Source organism: Solea senegalensis, linkage group LG15, assembly GCF_019176455.1.
Source record: "Solea senegalensis isolate Sse05_10M linkage group LG15, IFAPA_SoseM_1, whole genome shotgun sequence".
Lineage (NCBI taxonomy): Eukaryota > Metazoa > Chordata > Actinopteri > Pleuronectiformes > Soleidae > Solea > Solea senegalensis.
In genome coordinates this window covers 2,120,980-2,148,664 of record NC_058035.1, presented here as the reverse complement: position 1 = coordinate 2,148,664, position 27,685 = coordinate 2,120,980, and the positions used below count along the sequence as shown (strand labels likewise).

The window sequence follows — 27,685 nt, the reverse complement described above, 5'->3', positions numbered from 1 at the left end:
TATCACGTTAATCAGTGAAGAAAATACTCAGTTTATCCTGATTTATAGAAATGTTCCTCCATCTGATGAAATATATATATATATATATATATATATAACAGTTCAGTGATGAGTAACAATACAAAGAAAAACTGCTTTTACATGATTAAAATAGACAATTTCCAATGAAAATAGTGTGTTAACGTGTCATCAAAAACCTTTAAATGTTACTTTTTTGGATGAAACTTGAGTTTCAGTGACTTTAGTGACATTTATCAAGTTTATGAGAACAAAAATGTCATTATGATTACTGTTATTAACAATAACAATAATAAAAACAATAATACATTTCCCCACTGTGGGACAAATAAAGGACTATCTCATCTTATAATAATAACAATAATAATCATTTAAAAATGGCAAATATCACAAGATAAATTACAATTTAAGACATTTTCCCACAAAATCTTTCAACACTTTCCTTATTTTCAGGGTGAGGCGGTTTCGATTTAATTCAGGCCCTGATTTCACCAGCAGATGGAGCCAAAAGCAACAAATGCACAAGTGTGTTATTGTCACTCACCGAGGATGAGAAGAGTGAGGCCGTTGAACAAGGCACCGACGTAGGTGAGGATCCACATCAACACGGCAAACTACAGAGAAACAAACAGATTTTTTAGATTTGATTTCTTATCCACAGGTCATTTAAGGTCCTTATTTTCCCCCGAATATAAGAAAATGATTCAATTCCTCAGCTTTGACAAGTGAGCAGTGACTTTCTATGGAGGTTTGTCTTTATCTCGCTGTTAGACATTTTTCCGAAAGGAAAGCCAAGGTTCTGCTCCTCTGCTGCCTCGTGTGGTCACTTTGTGTCACTGAGGGGAATCAGAACAAAGTCACAAGCAGCTGCTCTGTCCCCACTGAGCTCAAATCACTGATTTTCTCAGTGATAAAGACTGAAGCTTTTTTGTCCCCATTCACTGGCATGTTTCTGGGCACAGGGGGCGCACTGGAGCACAGTCACCTGTGTTCATGTTAACGTAAAGTCGGAGTCAATTGGTTCACAGTGGAATGTGACTCAGACTTGTGCAGCTGTCGGACGCCTGTTGTCACCTCGTTGCCCCGCCCACCGGCCCCGCCCACCACAGTCCACCACAGTCCAAATACAGATCACAGAGCAGCGCTGCACGCATTCCCTTACAGAGACGTCTGCTTCTTTAATCCCATCAGGAGGCAGGAATACTCCACATTCCCTGCATGTCCCAGTGCATTCTGGGATACTGTGTACGACTGTAACTTGACTTCCTGTGATTGTTTGTTTGCGTGATGAATATTTACGAGAGCACAACAGCAGGTCTTTAAAATGTCACAGGGTATTCACTCAGACGTTCACTCACTCTGTCACATTTGAGCTCAGTGGGGACACAGGAGCTGCTGGTCCACATGTAAACTTACTGCCTCCATCACTAACTTCTAATGTCTTATTTTGTAAAATTCAGTATTTGACAGAAAGTGACCACACGAGGCAGCAGCAGCGCAGCAGCGCAGCAGCGCAGCAGCGCAGCAGCGCAGCAGCTCGTGTGTCCGCGCAGCTAAAATCCCTGGTTTTCTCTCTGGGGTTTGGTGTGAGAGAGTGAGTGTTGTACAAACTTGACTTTCCCGTCTGTCTACATTTGTTATTTCATGCGTTGTTCGTATCAAATGTTATCAGACGGAAGTAAAGTGAGTTTCAGCCGTGGTTCTCACCTTGATGGAGTCGACCAGGTCCTCCACCAGGAACAGGTGCCTCAGATCACAGATGGCCTTGTTGAGTTTGGCCAGAGCCATGTCACTGTATTTGTGGACCATGTCCTCGGACAGCGCCACCTCCTGGTCCAGGTACTGCCTGAGAGGGACAGCAGGGGATTGGTTTGAATACAGAGCAGCTATAGTGTGATTAGAGCTAATTTATCATTTAAACTATAATCTTTCTTCTTCTTCTTCTTACAATTAACGAAATTAAAGCTGCAATTAGTTAAAGTTAAACTTAAAACTTTCCTTTTTGATAAAGCTTATAGTTAGAGCTGGTTCAGGGAAACCTAAACCATCTCTTAGTTATGCTGCTATAGAACTAAACTGCTGGGGGATTTTCCGGTGGTACACGCACATTCACTCTCTCACACTCAGCATTTGATTATGACTTTTTATATGTCATTAACCTTGTCTCTTTCTCTCCCTAGTTTGTGTCTTTCCTTCCTTCCCCCTCTCTCTCTCTCTGTATTCTCATCATGCAGGTTGAAGGATCAAGATCCAGTTTCCGAGGCTACGCTCATCGTCACCATTATTATTATTTTGTAATTAAAAAGTCGATATCAGTAACTGTATAAACTTGTAACCTGATACAGTTGTTGTGTATCTGCTGCTGGTCTCCCTCTCTCTCTTCTGTCTCTCCCTCATCTCCCTCTTGTCCTTTCTCTCCCCCCATTTTCTGTCCCCCACCTCTCCACTGTCCCCCATTTTTCCTTTCACCCCAACCGGTCGAGGCAGATGACCGCACATCTCTGAGCCTGGTTCTGTCAGAGATTTCTTCTTCTGTTAAGAGGGAGTTTTTTCTCTCCACTGATGCCTAGTGTTTGCTCATTGTGTGAACTGTTGGGGGTCTCTGCTCTCTTTGATGTTGTCTATGTACAGTGCCTTGAGATAATATATGTTATGATTTGGCGCTATACAAATAAAATTGAATTGAATTGAAAAAAATTAACGTTAACTTTCATCATCGTTCATTAAGGAATCGTCGGGTTTGTAAAATGTCAGAAAAATGTGGGATTGATGTTCTCAAACAGTCAGGACCAGGTGGGACAGGACAGTCGGGACCAGGTGGGTCAGGACAGTCGGGACCAGGTGGGTCAGGACAGTCGGGACCAGGTGGGACAGGACAGTCGGGACCAGGTGGGTCAGGACAGTCGGGACCAGGTGGGACAGGACAGTCGGGACCAGGTGGGACAGTCCTGGTCAGGTGTCAGGACTCACTTGAAGGGGTGCCCCTCATCAGACTTCTGGATGGCCTGCAGGATTCCCTTGTATATCCTGAAGCAGACGGTGACGGAGAGCAGAGCCAGGCCGATATAGGAGCACACGCTGACGATGCTGCACACCGTCAGTGACAGGAGGAGCAGCAAGATGGCGCCAAACACCACGCCCGTGGCCTTCACATCACGCCAGTAGAGGAGATCCACCACTGCAGGACGAGGAGGGAGGTTAGTTCTTCCGGCTCTATATTTTAATAATAAACAAATTTAACTTCCTGTGGTTTCCAGGGCATCAGAAGGTCAAGGGTCGCGATTCCAGACATGGTGACATTTAACCCCGCGTTGCTCCTGACGGCTGTGTGTGAATGTTTATGAGATGTGTGAATGAGTGAATGTTGACACTGTAAAAGCAGTTCAGAGTGAGTCATCAAGACGAGAAAAGGTGTTTCTACTTTAATGAACGTCCAATTCTTTCCTAATTTTGTTCACAATTACCCAACAATCAATTGTTACTCAGGCAAAAATATCAACTTTATAAATAATATATTTTAAGGTGTCACATGTTGGTGAACGCTCATTATCGTCAACATTCAGACACTTAAAAAACCATCATCCACAACTTAAGAAAAACGACTCCACCAGCCTCAAATCATTTTTATAATCCATTCATCGGTTACAACCTTTTTGTTTTTAATAATTAAAACAATTTTCAATCATTTTTCAGCTTCCTAAATGTGAATATTTTCTACTTTGTCATTTTTCAGCTTCTTAAATGTGAATATTTTCTACTTTCTGTCATTTTTCAGCTTCTTAAATGTGAACATTTTCTACTTTCTGTCATTTTTCAGCTTCTTAAATGTGAATATTTTCTACTTTCTGTCATTTTTCAGCTTCCCAAATGTTAATATTTTCTACTTTCTGTCATTTTTCAGCTTCTTAAACGTGAACATTTTCTACTTTGTCATTTAAATGTGAACATTTTCTGCTTTCGCTCAGTTTTTAATTATTAAATGTGAATATTTTCTACTTTCTGTCTACTTTCTTTCATTTTTCAGCTTCTTAAATGTGAACATTTTGTACTTTGTCATTTTTCAGCTTCAATGTGTGACATTTTTTACTTTGTCATTTTCAGCTTCTTAAATGTGAATATTTTCTACTTTCTGTCATTTTTCAGCTTCTTAAATGTGAACATTTTGTACTTTGTCATTTTTCAGCGTCTTAAATGTGAACATTTTCTACTTTGTCATTTTTCAGCTTCTTAAATGTGAATATTTTCTACTTTCTGTGACGAGGACAGGACTGTTAGAGGGGACAGCTGAGCTCATGAGCCCTGCACTGAGCACATGCTTATATTTCAGCAGGGAATTCCTCGCAGGTCAGTGGACAATATTAGCCGTGCCGGAGTCCCGACTGTCCCGAGTTTCCTCAAACATCGCGACAAACTGTAGGACACTAACACACGCAGCTGCAGGTTTAACCACAAAAACAAGTGGCTTTATAAAAATCTGCAAACAAAACTCCCAGGTTGATAATAAAATAAACGTCGAAAGAGAAGTGGTTTTAAAGTTGACATTGAGGCGTTAAACGTGTAAATTTGTTTTAGCGCTGCATATATATATATATATATATATATACATACATATATACATACACACACACACACATATATACACACACACACACACACGTATATATGACAAACCTTAGTTGTTGTGCATTTATTATCAGTATTTAGTGAGTGGACTTGAGATTATTTTGATGAATTACACCTTTGATTATACATTTATTTACAAAATGGATTGAATGTTATTTTTTTTAAGTAAGACTAACGCTTAAAACCTGGTAGGAAGTAATAATTTATTTTTTTAGCTCTGCAGGAATAAACTCTGAGTTGAACTTCACATGTACAGACAGTGTTGTCTGATAAGCAAAGCAGCGTTATAAAATTGCAAACGCAGGCTGAACACAGAGACAAAGGCAGGTGCCGAGTGTGTGAGTCAGCGTCACATACAGCTAACACAACGTTTAAGGCTGGACAAAATATTCCCACTGTTGGCTTTAACGTCCAATAACATGAGCTTTAGATCAGTTTCACTGCAGCAAACCAGAGACATTTACCAAACACACACATACTTATTTAACATCAACAAAACACACACGGCTCACAACAAGATGAATCTGTCACAAAATAAAATGTTTGTTTTTTTAACTCCTTTGCGGTTGTTTTTCAACATTTAGTACAAAAGATGGAGGACTGCAATTATTCCCATAATCCATTCATCTGTTTTCTGGAATAATGGTTTGGTCAGTGTTTCACAATCCTTTAAACAATGATGTTTTAATGACTTCTTTGTTTTATGGAGCAAAGAAACTGGAACATATTCACATTTAAGCGAGTGGAATATCTGAAAAACTAGAACTATAAAATGTTTTTTTTGATAATTTATTTAGTAATCATTCAAAAATTCCTGCTTTAAAAAAAGAAAGCTGGACAAAATATTCCCAAACACTTTGGGTAAAGACGACCTCAACCTTTAGTCCACACTGTGTTTTTCAACATTTTGTATTAAACGATTATTTTCATAATCAATTTATTTTTCAGTCCATGAAAATGTCTGAAAATGTTAAAAAAATGTTTCTCAAATGATTACGTTATATTTTTTAAATGTCTTGTTTTTGACCACAAACTAAAATGATTCCGTTTTAATGACTTGTTAAAAGGACATTTAAGAAGCTGAAATTACGATTATACATAGTTGGCAGCTGATTTAGTTATTGATTAACAACATATTTATAGAGAAATCATGGTTTCAAGGCTGTGACAGATGAACGAGTTTAGCCGAATTTGACAGAAGGTCTGGGGCCTGGAACACGTCAGAACCACGCTGAGACTCCACGGTGCTATTATTTGAAGTCGCTGATTAAAATCATATATATTTAAAGGTGTCGTTGTCGCGGAGCTCCGGGTCAAAGTGGGCGCTGGCAGCCTGTTAGCTTCGCCGCTCACCATGCTACCACCTCGGCGTTAGCTCCGTTAGCCGCCCCGCAGCAGCGAAGGCCGGGAGAGTTTTCAGGCAGAGAGCCGGTGTTGTGGTTATCGTTGAAGGTGTAGAAGCAGAGGAGGAGGCGGTGGAAAGAGGAGGAGCGGGAGGAGGAGGCTCAGCCGCCTGGCTACATATGGTAGCAGCGTGCTAGCATCGCCGAACCCGGCTAAAAATAGACGCCGCATCACAGCGAACTAAACCCGGCTACTGCTCGCTCCTCAGCGGCTTATTATCTTTATCATTCACCGGAAACTGTTCTTTATAAATATATGTGACATAAAGCAGCCAACGGCAGCCTCGTCGCCACAGCGGCGACATGGACGCTATATCTCCGCTGTGACCTCCGCAAGCGGGGGCGGCGGCCCGGTCCGGTCCGGTCCGCCTCCTCCTCCGAGCCTGAGGCAGCCACCAACACCGCTTACCGGCTCCGTGCAAACGTGACCGCGGCCACAGAGATCGACGTTTCACCGCGTGATAACGTGAAGGAAGAGAATTGAAAAAAGATTAACGGCAGACTAACCCCGTTTGGCGTCCATCTTGAACCTCCGTTACACACACGCAGCTCCGCCTGACTGACCGGAGAGAGAGAGGGAGCGTGTGCGTGAGAGACGGAGGAAGAGAGAGTAATAGAAGAGGAAGACGAGAGCGTGAGGAGGGGGGACGAGACAGAAAAGGGAGTGAGGAAGAGAGGGAGGGAGGACGAGAGTAAGACGGACAGAAAGAATGAAAGGGGGAGAATTTGATGATGGTGGAGGAGAGAGAGAGAGAGAGAGAGAGAGATGTGCTGCTCTGCTCCTTGTGAATAAACAGGTGATTGATTACAAGCAATCATTTATTCCATCAGCTGTTTGAACTGATAAATGTGTGCGAGTTGTCTTTGATCTTTAGACGTTTAACAGAACTGTCCTCAGAGCTGAGAAAATAAAAACAAATACATTTGAGAGAAAACGTGCACGCACACGCGCACACACACACGCACGCACACGCGCACACACACGCACGCACACAGTTGTTGTTGTTGATCCACCATCATTAAAGTGGACATATTATACCCTATTTCCCCCATTAAAATAGTTCCCTGGTGTCCTAATGAACATGTCAGTGACATGCTTTGGTCAAAATACCATAAGGATGAAGAATCATAGCAGTTCAATAACCCTGCTAAACCCGCCCCTTTCAGAACGCTCGGTTTTCGTGCATGGTCCCTTTACATGCAAATGAGACACAGGCAAACACACACCCACTTCTTCCAGGGGGGTTTCTGATTTGTCCTCTTTACAGCGCTTTACAGCTCTATTCGTCTCCCCCTCCCTCCACTAGCTCTCTGACAATATCAACATGTCAGTGTGAGCAGAAAACAGCGAGAGTGCCGTCACAGGAAGAGACGTCCTACATAAGGATCGAGCCGAACACTGTCCAACTGTAAATCAGTTAAAAACACAGAACTGCTGATCGCCACCGCTGATCGCCAGCGGCACGCTGAATAAACTGTATGTTGCTGTATCAGACCGGAGACTGTGCTCCGGAGACCTCACCACCGCTGACCACCTCCGGTGGTCCGGCGAGCTGGTGATCACCGTGTAACGCGCCACCGCTGTATCAGTCTCCGGTCTGATACAGCAACATACAGTTTATTCAGCGCGCCGCTGGTGACACAGAGAGTGTAGCACCGCTGCACAGAGAGTGCAGCACCGCTGATCGTCAGCGGCGAGCTGCATAAACAGCTGCTTTATGTGATTGTATCAGACTGAGTCTGTGCTCCGGTCATGGAGGACGTACTGAACAAATATGTTTAATCAGGACGTGTCAGAATGGTCAGTTATGAGCTCTATGTGATCTTTTCTTAACAATTTGTGTGTTTGTACGTCGGTGAAATACGTCCCCTGACTAAATACGGCAACCGCTGGCCGCAGTCTGATGTGAAGTGGTGCGAACACACGAACACACGATTGCTGACTTTATCCGGCACATTAGCTTCATATATAAAATCCTCTGTAAAACACTGTGCTCCACTGTGCAGCCACCAACAGCACACTTGTCCCTCCGCGTTGACATAATACCGCTCTTCCTCCCTCGCCTGCACTCTCGCAGGGACAAGGTGGAGCTAAGGTGGAGCTTGCGAAGTAAACGTACTGGTGGGGCGGTAACATTCGCGGTGAAATGCGCATGCTGACGTCATAAGCGCAGGGAATTGAACATCGAGCGTTTTATCGCCTATACTTACACTAAGAGGGACCACGAAAACATGACTGAGTATTGTTTTTCCACACTTTGGCGACTGGTAGGGCCCCCAGAGTCCCAAATATCAGTATTAAAATGGTTAAAAAGTTGATTTTGCATAATATGTCCCCTTTAAGTTCAAATGTCGTATTTTGTCACTTGGGCATTTTAAAATCTTAACTTATATGTATTTAAGCGACACAAAGTGACCACATGAGGCAGAAGTGGACCAGCAGCTCGTGTGTCCCCACAAGCTTAAATCACTGATTTTCTCTATGGACTTTGATGTGGGAGAGAAAACTTGAAGTTGAACAGAGAGATAAAGACGTGATCATGTGACGTAGATATCGTAGACTTATCGTAAATTTTATTCGTCAAGTGACTTGTATCCTGTAAGCTTGAACTATGCCTTTTATCTCAATACCGTCACCATGGTAACAAACGGTGACTGTGACGGGAAGAGGTCAAACAGAAATAATGAGTTGCAACCCATTAAAATCTGTGTTTATTCTGTAGTAAATTATTACATTTATAGCATTTTTAACTGTTACATACAAGTCTAATAAACTCATTATTATTATTTTCTTACTTTGTTCATTCATTTTTCTACATCTTCTTAGTAAATATTAGGAAAAATATTGCATTTATGGTGAATGGTGAGTTTTTAAGAATGTGATACAGTATTTTGTTTCCCGTCTATTTCTACAGAAGCCTCTAACATTTATATAAAAAAAGAAAAATGATCAATTCATCAATTATACAGGTTTAACCTGTTGGTGAAATATCCGGAGGTTTTTTTAATGGGTTTAAAACTATTATACATCGATAACTAAATTCTTAGTAAACTATTTTGATTTGATTTTTGATTTTAAAAATAACACATTTTTGGAGTATTTTTAAAAAAGTGAATATTATGGGGTTTCTTTGCTGTTTATGCTGGAAAGAGGTAACACACACACACACACACACACACACACGGGTAATTAAATGTAACCTCTCAGAATCAATACCTAACATTCTGTCAATAAATAATTCAAAGTGACGATCAATAAACGCGACCTGTACCAACGTATGAATTTATGCTTGAGAGTGATTAACACACTAATGATGCTAATATTTACTATAAAATACATTTTAGTGGGATTATCATTCACATCTGACCAGTAGGAGGTGCCATACCACGTGTTCTTGGCACTAACTTCGGAAAGGCAACTTTTCATTTTTCCATCTTCAAAAAAAACTTTCCATGACGCTAACGTCACAAACTGGAGGATCGAGACACTGATATTAGTCCAACACGGTTTATGAACGTATGAATGAAGCTGTGAACTACACATTTATGCCGAGTCATTGATTGATATTTTTTTCCCTAAGAAAAAAAAACATGAGAAAATTATTCTCTTTTTTTGGTTTTTTCGTGTGACACATGACCTCTGACCTCTCTCTCACACACACACACACACAAACGGTAAACATGGCGTCGCAAAAGCTCAAAGCTTGCGTCAGGTTCTCCTCACACTCATCAACATGTCGTCCAATCAGTAGACTGCCGCGATGATGTCACCCTGCTCATAAGGCCCTCCCCCTCTTTCTGCCCTACCTTTGGTCACAGTGTCTGACCGTCCAAAGGTCTCGGACAGAAAAACTGTCTATCACTGCTGCTGCCGCAAAACACTTGTGTGTGTGTGCGTGTGTGTGTGTGTGTGTGTGTGTGTGTGTGGGGGATAATCTGCAAGACTTGACCAGAAAACACTTATAATCCCACACAAATGACAGAATAAAAGTTGACCTACTGCATCCTTTAACATCAACATTGTGACGCTGTACGAAAACTACAGGTTTATCGTTGCAAAAGTTGGCAAACCTCGTCGTCTTAAACGTCCAACTCTGAATTACAGATTAGATTATTTCACATCATCAGAGGCTGTGGGAGAACGAGAGCCACGGCAAAAAAACACAGCTAATCCAGCAGCTAAAAGAAGACGGAGGAGGAGCAGGAGTACCGTGCTGCCTGAAGGTTTTGGCCGCAGGTTTCTCCACAGAGTCGTTCTCCATGCTGTCTGATCAGCAAACACACATTCCACACAGAGAGGAACCCGAACGCAGGAGGAGGAGGAGGAGGAGGACCCTACTGAGGTTTCCTCTGGAGGAGGACGACGACTGCAGCGAGAAAAGTGTCAGCTGACCGTCTGCTGCCAGAGCTCTGACGCAGCAACTATAAACGTCTCTGCCTCAGTCTGATCTTTACCCTCCTTCAGACACACACACACACACACACACACACACACACACACACACACACACACACACACACACACACACGCACACACAATGAAATGTAGCCTCTCAGAATCAATGTGTCACTAACAATAAACAATCAACTACAGAAGAGAAATAGTGAGATTAACATCAGAATTAAAGATTCATTCTGATGATTTTAAGTCATGGTGTGGAGACCAGACCTGAGCTCAGACCAGGTTCAGGTTTGGAAAAAAACCCAGAAAAACAAAAACAGTTGGTGACCTTCTGACCCCTGATAACAACAAACTCCAGTGATCATCTGAGTGAAGTTGTTTAACAAACATCACTCGTGTCTCATCAGAGTGGCGATTACACACGTCGTCCACTAGAGGGCAACAGTGTCATGTTAAAAACCTCTCTTCTTCTTTCCCAGACCCAGGATTAGAGATAAAAGGTGGATGAATAAAAGATAAATAATCCAAAGGAATATTTCAGTTTTACATACATTTTAATAACGTTTGTGATAAATGGGGAGAGATCACTTAGATTATAAAACACTAACATTCATTTAAAAATGCTCATAAGGGTAATAAAATTAGGTAATAAGGTTAAAATGATCCTCTATTCTTCTCATTATTATCTCACTTTAAAAGCCAGAAATACAAAGAATAAAAAACTGAATCTCAGAAAAAGGTATAGAGATATTGTTTTAATGAAATGTTTGTCTTTATTATTATTGATTAGCTTAGTCGCGAAAAGTGCTGAATCACTGCTGGAGACGAGGACACGGCGCGCGGCGTGATTTCACTGCTCAAACACACGATTGAGTAAGAAAAGAACAAAGTCTGCGTTTCCCTCTGAGGATTAACTGATTATTATTTCATTCTCAGAACCTCGACGAATGTTGCTAAATCACTACAAACGGGATTATTTGAACTGTTTCCCTCTGAAAACGTTTCATTCACATAACGATGCAAGTTTAGTAAGAAACGACTCATCAATAATATTGAAAAACAAAACTTAAATCAGCAACAGATCTGGATATTGGTTTTTAAAATATTAGACAAAGCAGCTAAAATCCCATAATATGACAGCAGAGTGCAGAAGCTGCTGCTACCTCCTCGTCCTGTATTTAGAATCAACATTTAGAACATTTAGTGCGTTTAATATAATAAATATGATGATTATCAATGCGACTGCCTTTAAAAGCAGGAAGTGACGTCACAGACACTTAGAATCCTGTCTAATTCAGATCAGATGATCAGGAGCAGGTGTGTGCATGTGTGTGTGTGTGTGTGTGTGTGTGTGTGTGTGTGTGTGTGTGTGCGCGCATGCTGCAGTGCCACACCTCCTCCACTCATGAAGAACACTATGAAAATCACAACCAAGAACATTTGCTGAGTGGAATCTGGGTCGGGGGAGAATCTTTGTGGGTCTGCCAGTGTCGCAATGCAGGAGGAGGAGGCGGCTTTAATTAACACACACACACACACACACACACACATACAGTTACAGTTACAGACAGACACACACACACACACACACACAGTTACAGTTACAGTTACAGACAGACACACACACACACAGTTACAGACACACATACACACAGTTAGAGACCAGCTCGTTCTATGAGACCAAAGTCCGCGTGTGTCTGTGTCTGTGTGTGTGTGTGTGTCTGTAACTGTGTGTGTGTGTGTGTGTCTGTAACTGTGTGTGCGTGTGTGTATAAACCAGACTGATCCATGTTAACTTAAATAAAACAGTCATGTATTAAACTGGAGACTGAAGGTGTCGTCATGGAGACAAAGAGAATCTGACATTTACTACAACTATATATAAAAGTTAAGACTTACGAGTCATGTGACAAGTGATAAAAATACCAAATAGTTTGTTTTTTGCTCTAAAATTATTATTTAATCTTTGGAAAACTGATTATTAGGGGTGGCAATACTTGGCATTTTGAGAGGGTTAACGATGTTTGTACATATATGTGTCTCAGGTACATGAAATCTGATGGAATCATAGGCTGTGGTTGTAAAGCACATAAATCTCAGCATAGGCCTGTTCACTCATTAACAGGGTGTGTCTGTGTGTGTGTGTGTGTGTGTGTGTGTGTGCGCGTGTGTGCGTGTGTCGGGGTCTAAAGTGGTGTTGGGTTACAATAAAGCATCTCCAGTTATTTCCCTGGCAGTGAGAAGCTAAAACCAGACAGCGAGGTAATCCTATTGAGCCGAGAGCAAACTGGGGGGTGGAGGGTCGGGGTGTGTTTAAAGGGACAGTTCAACCGTTTCTCAGTCACTGCTCCTATTCCAACAGGAAACTGAAGTTCGTAAATCATTCACTCTCCCACATCAAACCTCATAGATAAAACCAAAGATTTCAGCTTGCGGGGACACAGGAGCTGCTGGTCTACCGCTGCCTCGTGTGGACACTTTGTGTCACTGAGGTTAATCTGAAGAAAGGATTTCAAATGCCTTATTTAACAAAATAAGACATTCGCACTTAGTGATGGAGGCAACAGTGGATCAACAATTTCTGTGTATGTGATGTTAAAGTCACTGATTTTCTCTATGGGGTTTGGTGTGGGAGAGTGAGTGGTTTACAAACTTCAGTTTCCTGTCTCACAGTGAGATAAAGACATGAACATGTTCTTAAGATATCAAATAATATACTATGTGTTTGATGACCTGTTTGTATAAAATGTTTTTCATGACCCGAGAATGAGCCTGCAGAAACTTTTATATACGTTTACCGGCAACATTTTACACACTGTACCTTTAAGTCAAAAAAAATATGTCTCATTATGTATAAAGCATCGACTTACTTCTTTTCCTTTAACTACTAGTTTTTCAAAAGTCAAATAAAACAGAGAAATTCTTTAAAAATCAATGTCAAATAACCCATTGTACTTACCGCATCACAAACTTAAATAAAACAACGTGATCAGATGATGTTAGTGAGAGGGAAAGGCTCAAAATGCAGCAAGCTTAAAAAATTAAACGTCAAAATGCAGATGAAACAAGCAAAATGTGAATGAAAGCTGGCAAGGGTTAATCTTCAGAGGAAACTCAAAACAAGGACGAGGCAAAAAAGAAAAGTGGACACTGAGGAGAAAGGGTTGAGGTTGAAAGTATAAACTGGTTGCTAGTCGGTTGTTTGGTTTGGGGTGGCGATCACGAGAGAAAACGAAAAAGGGTAAAGATGAAAATTATGCGGATGAACATGGAGGTGGCAGTAAAAACAGGAGGATGTGGGTTGGGGTTGGTTTCCATGCCAGAAATGGTTTAGTTTACCTGCTCTTATGTTCAGGTTTGGCATCTTAAAGAGTTTTCCGACCACCGTGCTCTTCTTGGCGACAGGTTCCTCAGGTTTGTGGACGGGGGAGTGGTCGAGGGGAGCAGAGGGGGGCTGCTGGATGTTCAGCTTCTCCAGCTCTGCCTTGCTCTTCTGCGGTGATGCCTGAGTGAGAAGGCAGTAGGAGCTCTGACTAGGAGCTTCCTCCTCGACCACTGGGGGTGGGGCAACGTTTGTTGGAGGTGGAGCCACATCTTTGTGACCGAAGCTCAGGTCGTCATCCATGGGGATTTCAGGGGGCTTAGATGAGGCAAACTTGGAAGTATCCAGAGCCTCAAGAAACTCATCAATGACGCCCCTGGGTGGTCGCTCAATGAACTCAAACTCCTCAGAGGACACTTCATGCTCAGAGACCTCCTCAGCCACCTCTACTTCCTCCGCCTCCATCTGCAGGTCCTTCTTCTCAGTTTCCACCTGGAAGCTGGCAGGGTTTTTGGCCATGGCCTCCAGGACAGGAGACAGCGAGTCTGCTGTCGGGGACTCTGAATCTGAATCCTCAGCCAGGGTCTTTTTGCACTGGAAGTCAAGAGGCTCAAATTTTTCAGCCATTTTGGGGGAATCGTGGCTCGAGAACCAATCCTTCTGCTCAATCTTGACAGGTTCCTCTTCTTTGACCTTGACTGGAGTGGTTTCCTTGGCATCTTGGACTAGATCGAATGCACCAAACGGTTTGTCATCATCAACTTTTGCTTGGTCAGCAGCCCTCACCTCCATCTCCTCAGTCATCTCCTTCAGCAGTGACACTTTAGCATCAAACGCAAACGGGTTATTGGCAGACAGATTGATTGGCGGGTTGGGCGACTCCATCATCCTTCGTTCTAAGATGGGGCTCTGCTCCTCTGGGCTTCCCTCTGAAGATCCAGAGTCGATTTTTTCTGGGTTGAGAGGGGAAGATTTCAGGATGTCTGGAAGCGATGGTGGAAGAGCAGAATCCTCCTCATCTTCTTCTTCATCCTCATTATAACCCGATGAGAACTGATTCATTGACTGCATGAGTGAGTCAGTGGCCATCTTGCTGGCTGTCTCAAATGTTTTCACCTCATCTACAAAAGATGGAGGGCTATCCTGGGATTCTCCAGTCTGTCCATACTGGACCAGATCAGGAGTGGGACTCTCCGACATCTTAGAGGCTCTGCTGTCAGACTTAGAGTCTCCAAAATGAGAGTACCCACTATCCGCCAGTGGGGAAAAGCCTTCAAAGGGGTTAACATTCTTCTTCACCTCGTACATCAAGTCATCATCTTCATCAGACTGGTTACTGTGCAGGTCTGGCTCGTACTTGGGGGCGCTAATAGGGGCTGTGTTCTTAGAGAAGCTATCCATGGAGACCTTGGAGTTGTCTTGAGATGTTAGGAATGGTGAATCCCAGTGCTCTGTTGGGTTAGAGGAGTCAAGGTGAGACTCGGGGACCATCATCTGAGGGTTCACAGGGGAGGGGCCAGTGGAAGACCTGTCTGAGCTAATTAGCTTCTCTTCAGGTGAAAAGGAAACTCCGCTGTCTTCACATTGATTATGAGGCCCTGGGTTTTTCCCTAAACTCAGGTAAGGACCAGCTAATGGATCTAGAAGATCTTCCTTGTTATTACTACGACCCGGTCCGGAGTCAACCTCTTCACGCTCCCAAGGCATGCCCTTGGAAAGATTAGTTGGGGGCTGAGAGGAGAAGGAGCCCAGGGGCCCAGCAGATGCTGAAGTAGGGGGCTGGTTTGGACTCTCAGTCAGGGAGAGCTCCTCCAGAGAGTCGGGGGAGTGAAGAGGAGAGAGAGGAGAGATGGGAGCAGGGGAATCACCCTTCTGCCCAAGTGCTTGAGTAGAGAGGGAGGAGGGAAAATGCAATACAGCACATATCAAAGACATACTCCATTCCTTACAGAGCCCACCACACCGGGGTAGAAGTTAGCACAGAAATCACACCAAGGAAAGTTTGGAGATTGAAAACAAAGGAAAAAGGACCCTTTGGAACTGCAAACCAGCCAACATAAACCCAACATAAGTAGAGCTAGATTGAAAAATACATGTTTGTATTGTCCGTCTTTGTGCAACACATTCGTTTGGAAATTAGACTTAAGATGCTGGCGTACATGTTTTGAGTATGTTTAAGTATGTTCCAGAAATCGTAAATTGCAAGTGGGAATTATGTCACACCCGTGTGAGTGTGACCCACAAGCTATGTTATGCTGTGCTATCTCCATAATGTCTGGTCTGAACATTTCAGTAATGGTGTGTTCTAGTTGTAATCGTAAGTAGGAATTTTCGACTTGAGAGGGGTGTTCCTCTTGGAGGAACTGCCACCCATCCAAACGCTGCTACCATTACTTTTGATCGTAGTCTTTTTTTGTTTCACATTTAATCAGTAGAACATGTAGCAACTTTTTCCGTGGACAGGTTGTTGATGCTATTGACTGATATTGTCAAAGGCTATCAAAGGTTAGCTCAACATACATTAGCATCCATGCTATCCCTATGGTGAGTTTATGTTGTTTGGTCTGCAGTCCATTTCCCCACTATTTTATTGGAATTAACAGATGATATTGACGCCGTTAAGTCCAGACAAAGGCTGCTGAAAGGTCGACTGTGGCAGGTAGACAGTTTAGTAAATGATCATTCGTCAGCTGAATAATGAACAAGGTGTGAACACGAACACGACCGTACACCTGAAGAAGGGGCCTCGGAATTAAAATCTGATTCTGTGCCTTTTTCAGGAAAACTAAATGTTTTAAAACTGCTTACTCAGCTGCAAAATGAGACATTATTATGAGAACAATATGCTGACAGTTGACAGCATCAGGTATTGATTTTGAATGGGGAGTGTGCTGTGGTTTGAGTCTGTTTATAGTGAATTCCTCAGCACTAAATTTGCTTCAGTTGTAGTATTTAGCGTGCTGGCACTCGTTTAAGCTGCTGCATCTGGTTTTAAATAAAGTCTTGAGGGGGAAACAGGTACAGGGCGTCTTCCTAATGGTGGCAGAAAATAACCTGGAGGAGTAAATCAGCTGATTGACACTGACAGACGGGGAAGGTTTTATTTTATAACTGAAAATTCACTCTGAATCAGTCAGTCAGAGTTCTTAAAATCAGTGAAAAAGTGAGTTCACCACCGCAGACGACGAATGCTGTGTTGACAACAAAATGAATGTGATGTATGGTTTAAGGCTGTAGCTAAAGATTATCTACTACATCATCAAGTCCCCCAAAAAATTTGAATCATTGTTTCCAAAACAATTTTGTTGTCTTTGGACAAACTATTAATAATAACAACAATAATAATAATAACAATAATAATAATAATGATGATGATAATAATAATAATAGAGTCTTCATTGCAGCCCTTGAACGGTGGCGGCAAAGAAATGGAGGCAGAGTTCACACAAAGATTTAAAGATTCAATAATAATCAATACCTCCTGATTAGAGGGAAGACTGATTCATTAGACAATATTTAAGAAATTAACTAAATATGGTTATATTATTTACAAAGACAGTTAAATCTAAGAGAACTGACTTTACTTAAAAAAGCAAACATTTAAACCAATTATCAAGATAGTTGACGATTCATTTAGAAAACAATTCATCATTGATTAATCATTGCAGTCCTATGACAATCAATCTATTACGTAATAAGTGGTACTATTTTGATACTCGGTTAATTTGTTTCAAATAATTAAAACAAGTTTGTGATTTTTCAGCTTTTTAAACGTGAATATTTTCTACTTGGTCATTGTTGCTTAAATTTGCTCCATAGAACAAAGAAATCATTCATACGCAATCATTTTTAGTTTGTGGACAAAAACAAGACGTTTGAATACTGATCAACATTTTTCAACACGTAAGAGTATTATCATAGACGGTTGGAGAAATGCGTCTTTGAGTTTGTGATATCGGTGTTATTCCATCCCTACTTTGTGGTTCTGCGAGGATACGATTTGATCGATCTTCCAGGGATTGAACATGTTTGCAGCACAGCTCTGCAGACGTCAGCAAATGTATTAAATCAAATAGATATTCTCAGTGTCCAGAGACCACAGTCTACGTCTTATCAGCATTTGTCTGGAGCTTCGGTGTAAAAACATGGTTTGTTTTGTCCCAGGTCTGGTGCTAATAAAGCATAATTAAGAATAATAAACATCATAAACCATAAAGACTAAAGAATAATAAACCATAATAAACCATCATAAAGAATAATATACCATCATAAACCATAATAAACCATCATAAACCATCATAAAGAATAATATACCATCATAAAGCATAAGAAACCATAAAGAATAAAGCATAAGAAACCATCATAAACCATAATAAACCATCATAAAGAGTAATAAATCACCATAAAGCATAAGAAACCATAAAGAATAAACCATAATAAACCATCATAAAGAATAATATACCGTCATAAAGAATAATATACCATCATGAAGCATAATAAACCATAAAGAATAATAAACCATAACAAACCATCATAAATAATAATATACCGTCATAAAGAATAAACCATAATAAACCATCATAAATAATAATATACCATCATAAAGAATAATAAACCATAATAAACCATCATAAAGAATAATATACCGTCATAAAGAATAATATACCATAATAAACCGTCATAAAGAATAATATACCATCATAAAGCATAATAAAGCATAATAAACCATCATAAATAATAATATACCATCATAAAGAATAATAAACCATAATAAACCATCATAAAGAATAATATACCGTCATAAAGAATAATAAACCATAATAAATAATAATATACCATCATAAAGAATAATAAACCATAATATCATAAAATAATAATATACCATCATGAAGCATAATAAACCATAAAGAATAATAAACCATAACAAACCATAATAAATAATAATATACCATCATAAAGAATAATAAACCATAATAAACCATCATAAATAATAATATACCATCATAAAGAATAATAAACCATAATAAACCATCATAAAGAATAATATACCGTCATAAAGAATAATATACCATCATAAAGCATAATAAACCATAAAGAATAAAGAATAATAAACCATCGTAAAGCAGGCCATGTGTTTCTCAAAGACAACAGATAATGATTCTTCCCACAGAACATTTTTAAGTTTACTGTCAAATACAAACAGACCTGAGGAGAACCTTTATTCTTCTACAACACAACTTCAGTGTCAGAGCTTGTGACGATGATCTACTCTACGACAACAACAGTGACACGAGCAAAACACAAACACAGGCAAACTCAAATCCACAGAACATGCAAAGGACGAGGATGACGGGGACAGGACAGCAGCGAGCAGAGAGGACTTGCCTGTAGGGAAGTGCATCAGAAGATGAGGCTGAGCTTTAGGAGGAGAAGGTGCATCTGTGGAAGAAACCAGAAGAAGGAAGAAGGAAAAGAGTCAAGTTAAAAAACCCAAGAGAGAAAAAGACCAGAGGAAGATAAAGCGAAAACATGAGCAGAGTTTGAGATTCTGATGAGGAAAACACATGCACCCAAACATGGATCTTTTGTGTGGCTAAAGGGCTAGTTCAGCTTTCAGTGACATCACGGCTTAGCCACTTACATCTTACTGCATTGTTTTAGATTATTTTTCAATACTAATATTTTATGCATTAGTTGATTATGAAAATAATCTCTAGTTGTAGCCCTGATTCATATAATAACATCTAAACCAGCTCCAAGGTCTTCTTCAACAAAAAAGGTCCAGTCTATGACCTTTTATAAACCACTCGCTCTCCCATTGATTTTAGCTGGCGGGCACAAAGGAGCTGCTGGTGCTCTGTTGCCTCGTGTGGTCACTTTGTGTCATTTATGAAAATCTGAACAAAGGATTTCAAACACAAAGTGATCAAATAATACATTTGAACTTAGTGATGCAGCAGGCAGCAGCAGCAACTCCTATGATGTTCAAATCACTGATTTCCTCTATGGACTTTGGTGTGGGAGAGTGAGTGGTTTACAAACTTCACAAGTTTGTAAACCACTTTACACAAGGAAAAGTCTGTCTCACAGTGAGATAAAGACAAGAACACATTCTTAAGATGTCACAGACTTAGAAACTGTCCCTCATGTGAAATATAATGAATGGGAGTTTCTTTTGTTTGTGGCGTCAAATGTTCTAACTCAACAAGTTCTCTGAGGAATGTGAGATTTTATAATATTTGTTGAAGGAGTAGAGTCGGATAAGAGCGACAGAAGACACATGACTGAGAGATAGACGTCAGGGTACATGCAGAGATCCATGACAACAGTCTCATCAGGAGGACGTGATTATTCACTTCAGTTTCAGCCAAAAAAAAACCAAAACAAAACAAACCACAAGGTCACCAGGAAATGCTGCTTCTGAAAAAATCATTACATTATCCCGGCAACCAATCGATTGATTGAGAAAGTAACAGATCCATCAGTTATTAGTTGCAGCTCAACACGGGAGGTCAACGAAAGGTCGGATCATTACAGAGAAGGTCTAACGATCACCTTCTGGTCACCAAAGCAAACGATTTAAGCATCATGTGGGATGTAATCATGCTCCTACTTTCTTTATTTTAAAAAAATCTGGAAAATCTGGAAAATCAGATGAAATCAGATGAAAATCCAGTTATTGACATTTGGAAGAAGCTAAATCAGTGAGTAAGACACAGGCAGGAGAAAAAAAAGCACTTATACATCGCACTAGTTTGGCTTACTTGAAGCACTTCTAGCTCTTGTTTGCACCCAAATGTTTAAATGCCCTTATTGTAAGTCGACGTAAAAGTGTCTGCTAAATGACATGTAATGTAATGAGAAACACCGGGTAGGGTAAGAATCACAGTCAATCACAAAGCATCCATAAATCTCCTTGTATTGATGATCAAACATTATAATCCAGTGTTTGAGAGAATCATGGTGATTATCTGATTATCAGTCGGTGATTGGATCAAAGTGATTCTTTCATTGTTACGTTTGGGTTTTTTTACCTCTGCTGTCGAGGTTTAACTTCCAGTCATGATGACGACGACCTAGGACTTAAAACACATTTCAAAATCAGACTCAGTGGAATAACAGAGCCGATGATACTTTCTCAAGATCCTGACGCCAACGATGGTTAACGAAGGGTACATTTTGGCTATTTTCATAATCAGTCATTTTCTAGATGAATCCATGAGTGGTTTGGTCCATGAAATATCATAAAATATTGATCCATGTTTGTCTCGCTTTAGTCTATAAACTAAAAATGATTCAGTTTTAATGATTTCTTTGTTTTATGGAGCAAAGAAACGAGAACACATTTAAGGAGCTGGAAAACCACAAAAAAAGATGGTTTTATTTATTTTAAAAACACTTTTAACTCTGTATTTTATGCATTCGGTAGATCAAACTATATATTTCATCCAAACGTTGTTTGACGACCTCTTAATATGAAGTTTATACTTTTGTTTTTAATGAAAATAAAAATTTAACTATTGTTTGTTGAACACTTTCTGGTTTCTTTGCTCCAAAAACAAAGACAAAGAAATCACGAATGAGACGTTCTCTGACATTTTCATTCATCGATGAGAAAGTGATGGTTTAAAATAAAGTGTGGCGTGCCATGATGATAACACACTGTACAGTACATGTGCCATCATCCTCTGGAGCTATAAGTGTCCTGAGGCATGTGTGCGTCTCGACGTGTCTCAGGCTGATATAAGAGACGACACCGGGCCAACGACGCGTCACCTGCTGCCATCTTGTAACATAAAGACAACGTCCATGTACAGAACATCTTAAAATACACACGTTAAAATGACTTCTCCTCACGTCCACGACTCCAAACACGGACATTTGACCGTCTGTGCTTGAGCCATCACCACCTCAAACATCAGTGACGCAACTATAATAACAAAAGCATTTCAGCAACAATAAAAGCTTCCTCACATGTTCAAGAAGTGAATTAGTTTGTTTGCATTATTAATGGTTATAAGAACTTAAGAACCAAGACACACGTGTGAAATAAGACCATCTGATTTAAAGCTTTAAAAACCCCATGTGAGACTGACAACACTGACATTAAACTGTCAGTGTTGGTGTTCACACAGAGAGAAGAAGAAGAACACTTGGCCTCCAGCAAAACCAGAACCAATCCTGTCTGAGCCTGTAATCACCGTGGTTACTGTATGAACTGCTCATACTCATACAAAAAAACGGTACAGTTTACAGAACTCGGCAGGAAACTTTTGTTTGTGTAGCTCTGTAAAACACTCACTCTCCCACACCAAAGCCCATAGAGAAAATCAGTGATTTTAGCTCACATGGACACAGGAGCTGCTGGTCTACTGCTGCCTCGTGTGGTCACTTTGTGTCACTGAGGTCAATCCAAACAAAGTTTTTCAAATGCCAAAATGACAAAATAATACATTTGAACTTAGAGATGGAGGCACCAGTGGATCAACAACTCCTGGGAGCTGTGATGTTAAAATCACTGATTTTCTCTATGGGCTTTGGTGTGGGAGAGTGAGTGGTTTACAAACTTCAGTTTCCTGTTGGAAAAGTCTGTGTATCAATTAAAGAAAGCTGTGAACATGTTCTTAAGATATCGAGTGCTTGTGCTGTAAGCTGTTACCAACACAAGTTTTATGCTGTGTCCAACTTCAAAGGTCATTTAGTTTCTTCTGATCGTTAAACAGAATATATTTCATACTCATCATGTCCCAGCAGAAGTAGAATAACAGCACCTGTAGAGGGCGCTAGCACAGAAGTTGAGGAGGCAGCAACTTTTCCTGTCGATAAAATGAACAAAATCTGCGATGTGCGATTACTGTGCTGTGTTTCATTATTCGTCGCATTGTCATCGCCATGACGATAAAAATGCTATACATTTATTTAAAACTTTATCTTGTTTTTTTTATTGAATGTATATATGTATATAATTGTACTGCAGACATTAAATGTCGATTGGAGGGACATATATTTAGTGCTTTTCAGCTATTTTTTGGTATTGTTTCATAACTGAATTGATATTTTATCAGATGGGGTAAAAGAAAGTAATTTATCAGCCATGCTGATTTGTAAAAACCAGAGAAAACTCACACTGGCCGACCTGTGCTCCATAGAAGTTCACTCTGATAAACGTCACATTCTGTAAATTCCAAAGTATAATATTTCAGCTGTAAGATCAGGAAGAATGTGACGAGTCAGCACTGGAACGATATCATCGCTCTGCTATGAACATGTGCAGCGATAAGAGAAAGGATTTAAAACAGACCAACATGTGCTTCTCATCACGTTATTCAGCTGCTGCGCTGATAGACAGAGGCCTGGTGGTGGCGCTGTGCGTGTGTGTGAGACACTGACGCACTTTAACCTCACTGATGCGTCGTCTTCACCAGGATATAGAGAAAACAACACACACACATACACAAAACAAGACGATTAACACACACACACACACACAGCTTTGTTTCCATGGTGACAACATGAATGTGATGTAAAGACACAGTAAGACTCGTCAGGTCAGACACGTGTCCAGTGAAGGGGACGACAGAGTGGGCGGGGCCGGGGCAACGTCCACTGTAACCACTCATGGTGTCATTTTTAACCACATGAAAATGGTTAAAATGCTGGTTTTATTACAGCATTTTTCTAAAATATTCAGAATTTAACCATTTGTAGCCAGTAAAAATGCCTGTGGTACTATTTATTTAGTTTTAACTTACATAAAAAAACACTGTAAAACACTGTTTACTAGCGTATTTTCTTAAGTATTCAACCATTTAAAAACCCGTAAAAATGCATGTTTCCTTATTGATTTAGTTTTAAAGTAGTATAAAATACCTTTTGTATCATGCAATATTCTATTATATTGAGTTTTTATCCACATGAGAGCAGTTTTATCGACATACATGAAGATAAACAGTGATGCCAATAGTCCACAGCAGTTACAGCTCAGTTCTCCTTAATGGTGCCGTAAAACTACGTGATTTATGATTTTACTTTTGCGTGCACATGTCATTCTTTTGTTCAGACTGTTGAACTGAGCTGTGCTGAATCATGTAACTGGAGCTCATGGTTCATCCACCTCCATCTGTGGCCTCTGCCAGAGCAGCAGCCCCACCCTGGATCTGTGCTGGAGGCCCACACAGGCCTGTTTACCTGCTGCCGCATCCAGTAAACAACAACAACAACGACGACGACGACGAAGACGACACGAGCACTATCATCATCATCATCATGTTCAGAAACAACACCATGTTTGTACTTCATCAACATGAGGGGAAGATGAGGAGACACCAGGCCTCTGGAGCTTCAGAGGCATTGGTTTGGGTGGAGATGGAGGAAGATGATGATGAAGATGGAGAACAGGTGGTGGATGACTGGACTAAACACACACCCAGCAGTGATTTGAGGCTGTGTGTGTGTGTGTGTGTGTGTGTTTGTTTATAATGTGGAAAAAGACAGGGAGTGGACGTGGAGCGGATTCCTTTGTTGTGACTAATCTCTCAGGGAGACACAGCCTCGCTGTGCTAACAAACTCACCGCCTGCTTCCATTATCGGACATGCAGTCATCATCTGACGTGTCCAGCCCCACCATTGACTGACTACTTAACATCATCAAGTCATTTTTAAGAACTCAACCACATCATCATCATCATCATCATCATCATCAGGTTAGCAGACAATAACGAGGCCTGCTGCGGTTTAAACAGCGCTAGCTTCAGCACAGACTGGACACAAACCTGGTTCTCTCATTCATTTCAAGCTTAATGTAATAATAAACAATAAAGTGGTGTATTTTTAAAAGACAAGAGATTTTCATGCAGCGGTTTTTCATTTGCACACAGAAGACAGGAGCCGGAAAAATGCTCTGTGTCCGCTAATGGAACTAGGCATCTTAGCAACAGCTTTAGCGGCACCGAGCAGATGGACGGTGACGACTCTAGCGGGGAAAAGAGGAAAACGGTGGACATGTTTCTTATCTTCTTATTTAAACAACACAGGTTGTTTTGGGGTTAATTGTTTGTTAACGGTTACATTTGTTAACGGATTACGAGAGGATTATCGGAGGTAAACGAATCGCTCGGCCATTGAGTCTAACAGTTTGACGTGACGCGTCCTGCCGCGTGCGAGAAAACAGGTGGGCCGCGTCAACGCAGTAGCGGCAGAACACCGCGACTGAGCTGCCGCATGAGACAGTGCATCTTCAACATAAATCCACATTTTATTAAAATTAAAACACACACACGCGACAGCTGAAGAGACTGCTCCCCCCACAAAAACACGGTCTCACGCGGGCGTCAAACGGCTTCTCTCCGCCCCAGAGCATCCGCCTCTGACGCCTCGCCCCGGGCTAGCATCAACGCTAGCTAACCTGTACCGCTACCGGGACACGCATAAAACACAAATATAGTATTTGTATGTACATATAAAATGCCGCATATACATATGCGTATGTACATATACACACACACGGAGACAACAATAACCACATTCAACGCGTTTTTAAGGATATAGTTATGGTTGAAAACAGCGGGTTTGTGCTTCCATTCCGTGGCTTCACGTCGGTGCGCGAACACAATGCTAACCCAGAGGTGATGCACACAAACCGGCTTAAGATAAAGAAAAACAGCGTAAATCTCCGCTAAAGCTGAATTTCCATCGCTTCGGTGAGAAATATGAAGCTTATTTATCAGATTCACGCATTCATTCACGGTCGCTTTTCCGTGTAAATACTCACAGGACGCAGGAGCCGGTGCTTCCTCTGCTGCCTCTGCGGGGGCTGGCGCTGCTTTTCGGGGTTCAGCCGCGGGGAGGGCGGCGCTGTCCGGCGCAGGCTCAGGCTCTGACTCAGGCTCAGGCTCTGACTCAGGCTCGGGCTCAGGCTCAAGGGCAGTCTGTGGCTCCGGTTCGATCTCTGTACTCTCCGGCTCGGCTTTGCGGGGTATTAATATCGGGTCCTCTGCTCTTAATACGGGGTCTGACTTAAAACAAGCGCTGGTGGAGTCCGGTACCTCCGGCACCGACACCGGTTCTGGCTCCAGTAGCGTCACTGGAGCGGGGGAAGTTTCTGTGAACTCGTGTGACGCACTGTCTTCGGCTATGTGGCGCTCCAGAGCGTCCCGAGCTCCGCCGACCAAGTCCACGATGTCGTCCAGACTGTACAGGTCATGCTCGGATTTGGGCTCGGGTTCCGGTTCGGCCTGGTAGTGGTGCATCACGTCGCTGAACAGAGGAGTCGTTGAGGAGACGAGCTGCTCTTCACCGTCTGCCATCTTACTTTTGCTTCTTTAACTGTCTCTTGAGGAGGAACTAAAAAAAAAGTTTCAGATCCGGTAATGTTCCGGCTCACTTGACAAGCTGCCTCCGGTAGTGAGCTGTGGAAAGGCCGGTCAAACTCCCTCCGGTGACCGTACCTTTTTTTTATTTTTTTTACTTAGTCGACACCGGACAAACGTGGACAAGTGCGCCACACGACAGTTGCCCCAGAGTCGGACCCGATTTCCACAGAGGCAGCATGAAGTTGAGAAAGAGGGGGAACTCAGCCGACCAATCAGCTGTGGGATCGTTGCTGAGCGACGCGACATCAAACCAATCAGAGTCGCCAAAGTCCAAGATGACCCCGCCCACTGTTGGCCGCCATTTACATTTTAGAAGGAGCAGAAAACGAAATATTACATAAGTTAAACTTCTTCACCTTAGCCTATGTTTGCGTCAGCCGGATTTTTACGACAGTTTACGGTTTGTGAATAAAAAAGAAACAGGAAATTCACACGCAATCTTAAAAATATGGCCTAAAAGTTTTTGATGGGAAACTTGTCAAATCGATTAAAAGTCAATGAAACATAGCAGGTGCGGTTTGTTAAGTTCAAGCTAAATTAAAAGGTAACATTTTACAAAGTAAATCATGTAAATTCACTTTTAATCAGATTTTATAGGTAAATTGGTCCACAATTAATATAAATGTACGAAATAAATGTTCTCCTTCCAAGCAATAGTTATGAATTTAGAGCTACATTTGGAAAGAAAGCAAAAATACTCAATGGAAAAAGTCACGTAAAGCACAATGTAAGTAACTTATACAGTATGTTGTGTTGCAACTCTATTGTTGTTTTTTAATTTCAATGTAAATACAGATGGATTGGATTAGAACAATAAATCAGCTTGAAAAAATGATAGAATTGAAGTTGTTCATGTTTATAAGTTATGGAATTGTACAGAATATGAAAATGTTTCTATTCAATCAGGTTGTTTATAGCAGTAATGTTTATATTAGTCATGTGAAAAAGTAACAAAAATGTATTCTGTATGTTCAGAATTAATTAACTGATTGACTGACTTATTAATTCATTCATTCATAGATGTTTTGAGTAAATTAATGCAACATTCCAATATTTTATTTTCCTATTTTAATATCTGCAAAAACATAGTAGAGGAATTACAGGTTTTTTTGTTTTTACACCATAAAACATAATTATATACTTGAATTACACTGAATTCAATATTGGTTTTTAAAACCAAATAACACAACGTACATGATCTCAGTAATAATAACAATAATAAAGTCAAATTTCAACCACATCTCTACGTTAAAATATGGCTCCAAATTACTTGATTTCTATGTATATATACATATATATATATATATATATACGTATATGTATATATATATGTATATTATATGCGGTGTTCTGCACGTGTGGATTTACGACACAAGACGCGTTTGTCAGTGGGAAGAATCTTTGCTGCCCATTCATTCATATGGGAATTTCCTGACAGTTTGATTTTCATGATTTTCTTCACCACAGTCACAGTCAGTTTCGATACATGATTCATTTTCACTAATTTGTCAACTGTTCTGTTCCCCAGACCTCCCGACTTGTACC

General features: G+C 40.9%; 1 protein-coding gene across 8 annotated transcripts in view; it reads right to left on the bottom strand.

The window, feature by feature from the left end:
- The window catches only part of LOC122782286 (reticulon-1-A-like), a 28,236-nt gene extending 1,911 nt beyond the window's left edge, over nucleotides 1-26,325 (bottom strand). The window contains exons 1-7 of one of the 8 annotated variants that reach the window (XM_044046575.1): nucleotides 25,540-26,325; nucleotides 20,803-20,850; nucleotides 19,154-19,207; nucleotides 13,786-15,651; nucleotides 2,989-3,196; nucleotides 1,726-1,864; nucleotides 563-632 (exon numbers count right to left, since the gene is read on the bottom strand). In XM_044046575.1, the coding sequence (XP_043902510.1) occupies nucleotides 563-632; nucleotides 1,726-1,864; nucleotides 2,989-3,196; nucleotides 13,786-15,651; nucleotides 19,154-19,207; nucleotides 20,803-20,850; nucleotides 25,540-26,074 (2,920 nt within the window). In that variant the 5' untranslated portion in view covers nucleotides 26,075-26,325. Of the gene's footprint in view, nucleotides 1-562; nucleotides 633-1,725; nucleotides 1,865-2,988; nucleotides 3,197-6,551; nucleotides 6,654-10,254; nucleotides 10,353-13,785; nucleotides 15,652-19,153; nucleotides 19,208-20,802; nucleotides 20,851-25,539 lie in introns of those variants that run through there. The other 7 variants (XM_044046577.1, XM_044046578.1, XM_044046580.1 and 4 more) reach the window with 7 other exon arrangements.
- Nucleotides 26,326-27,685: the final 1,360 nt, after the last annotated feature.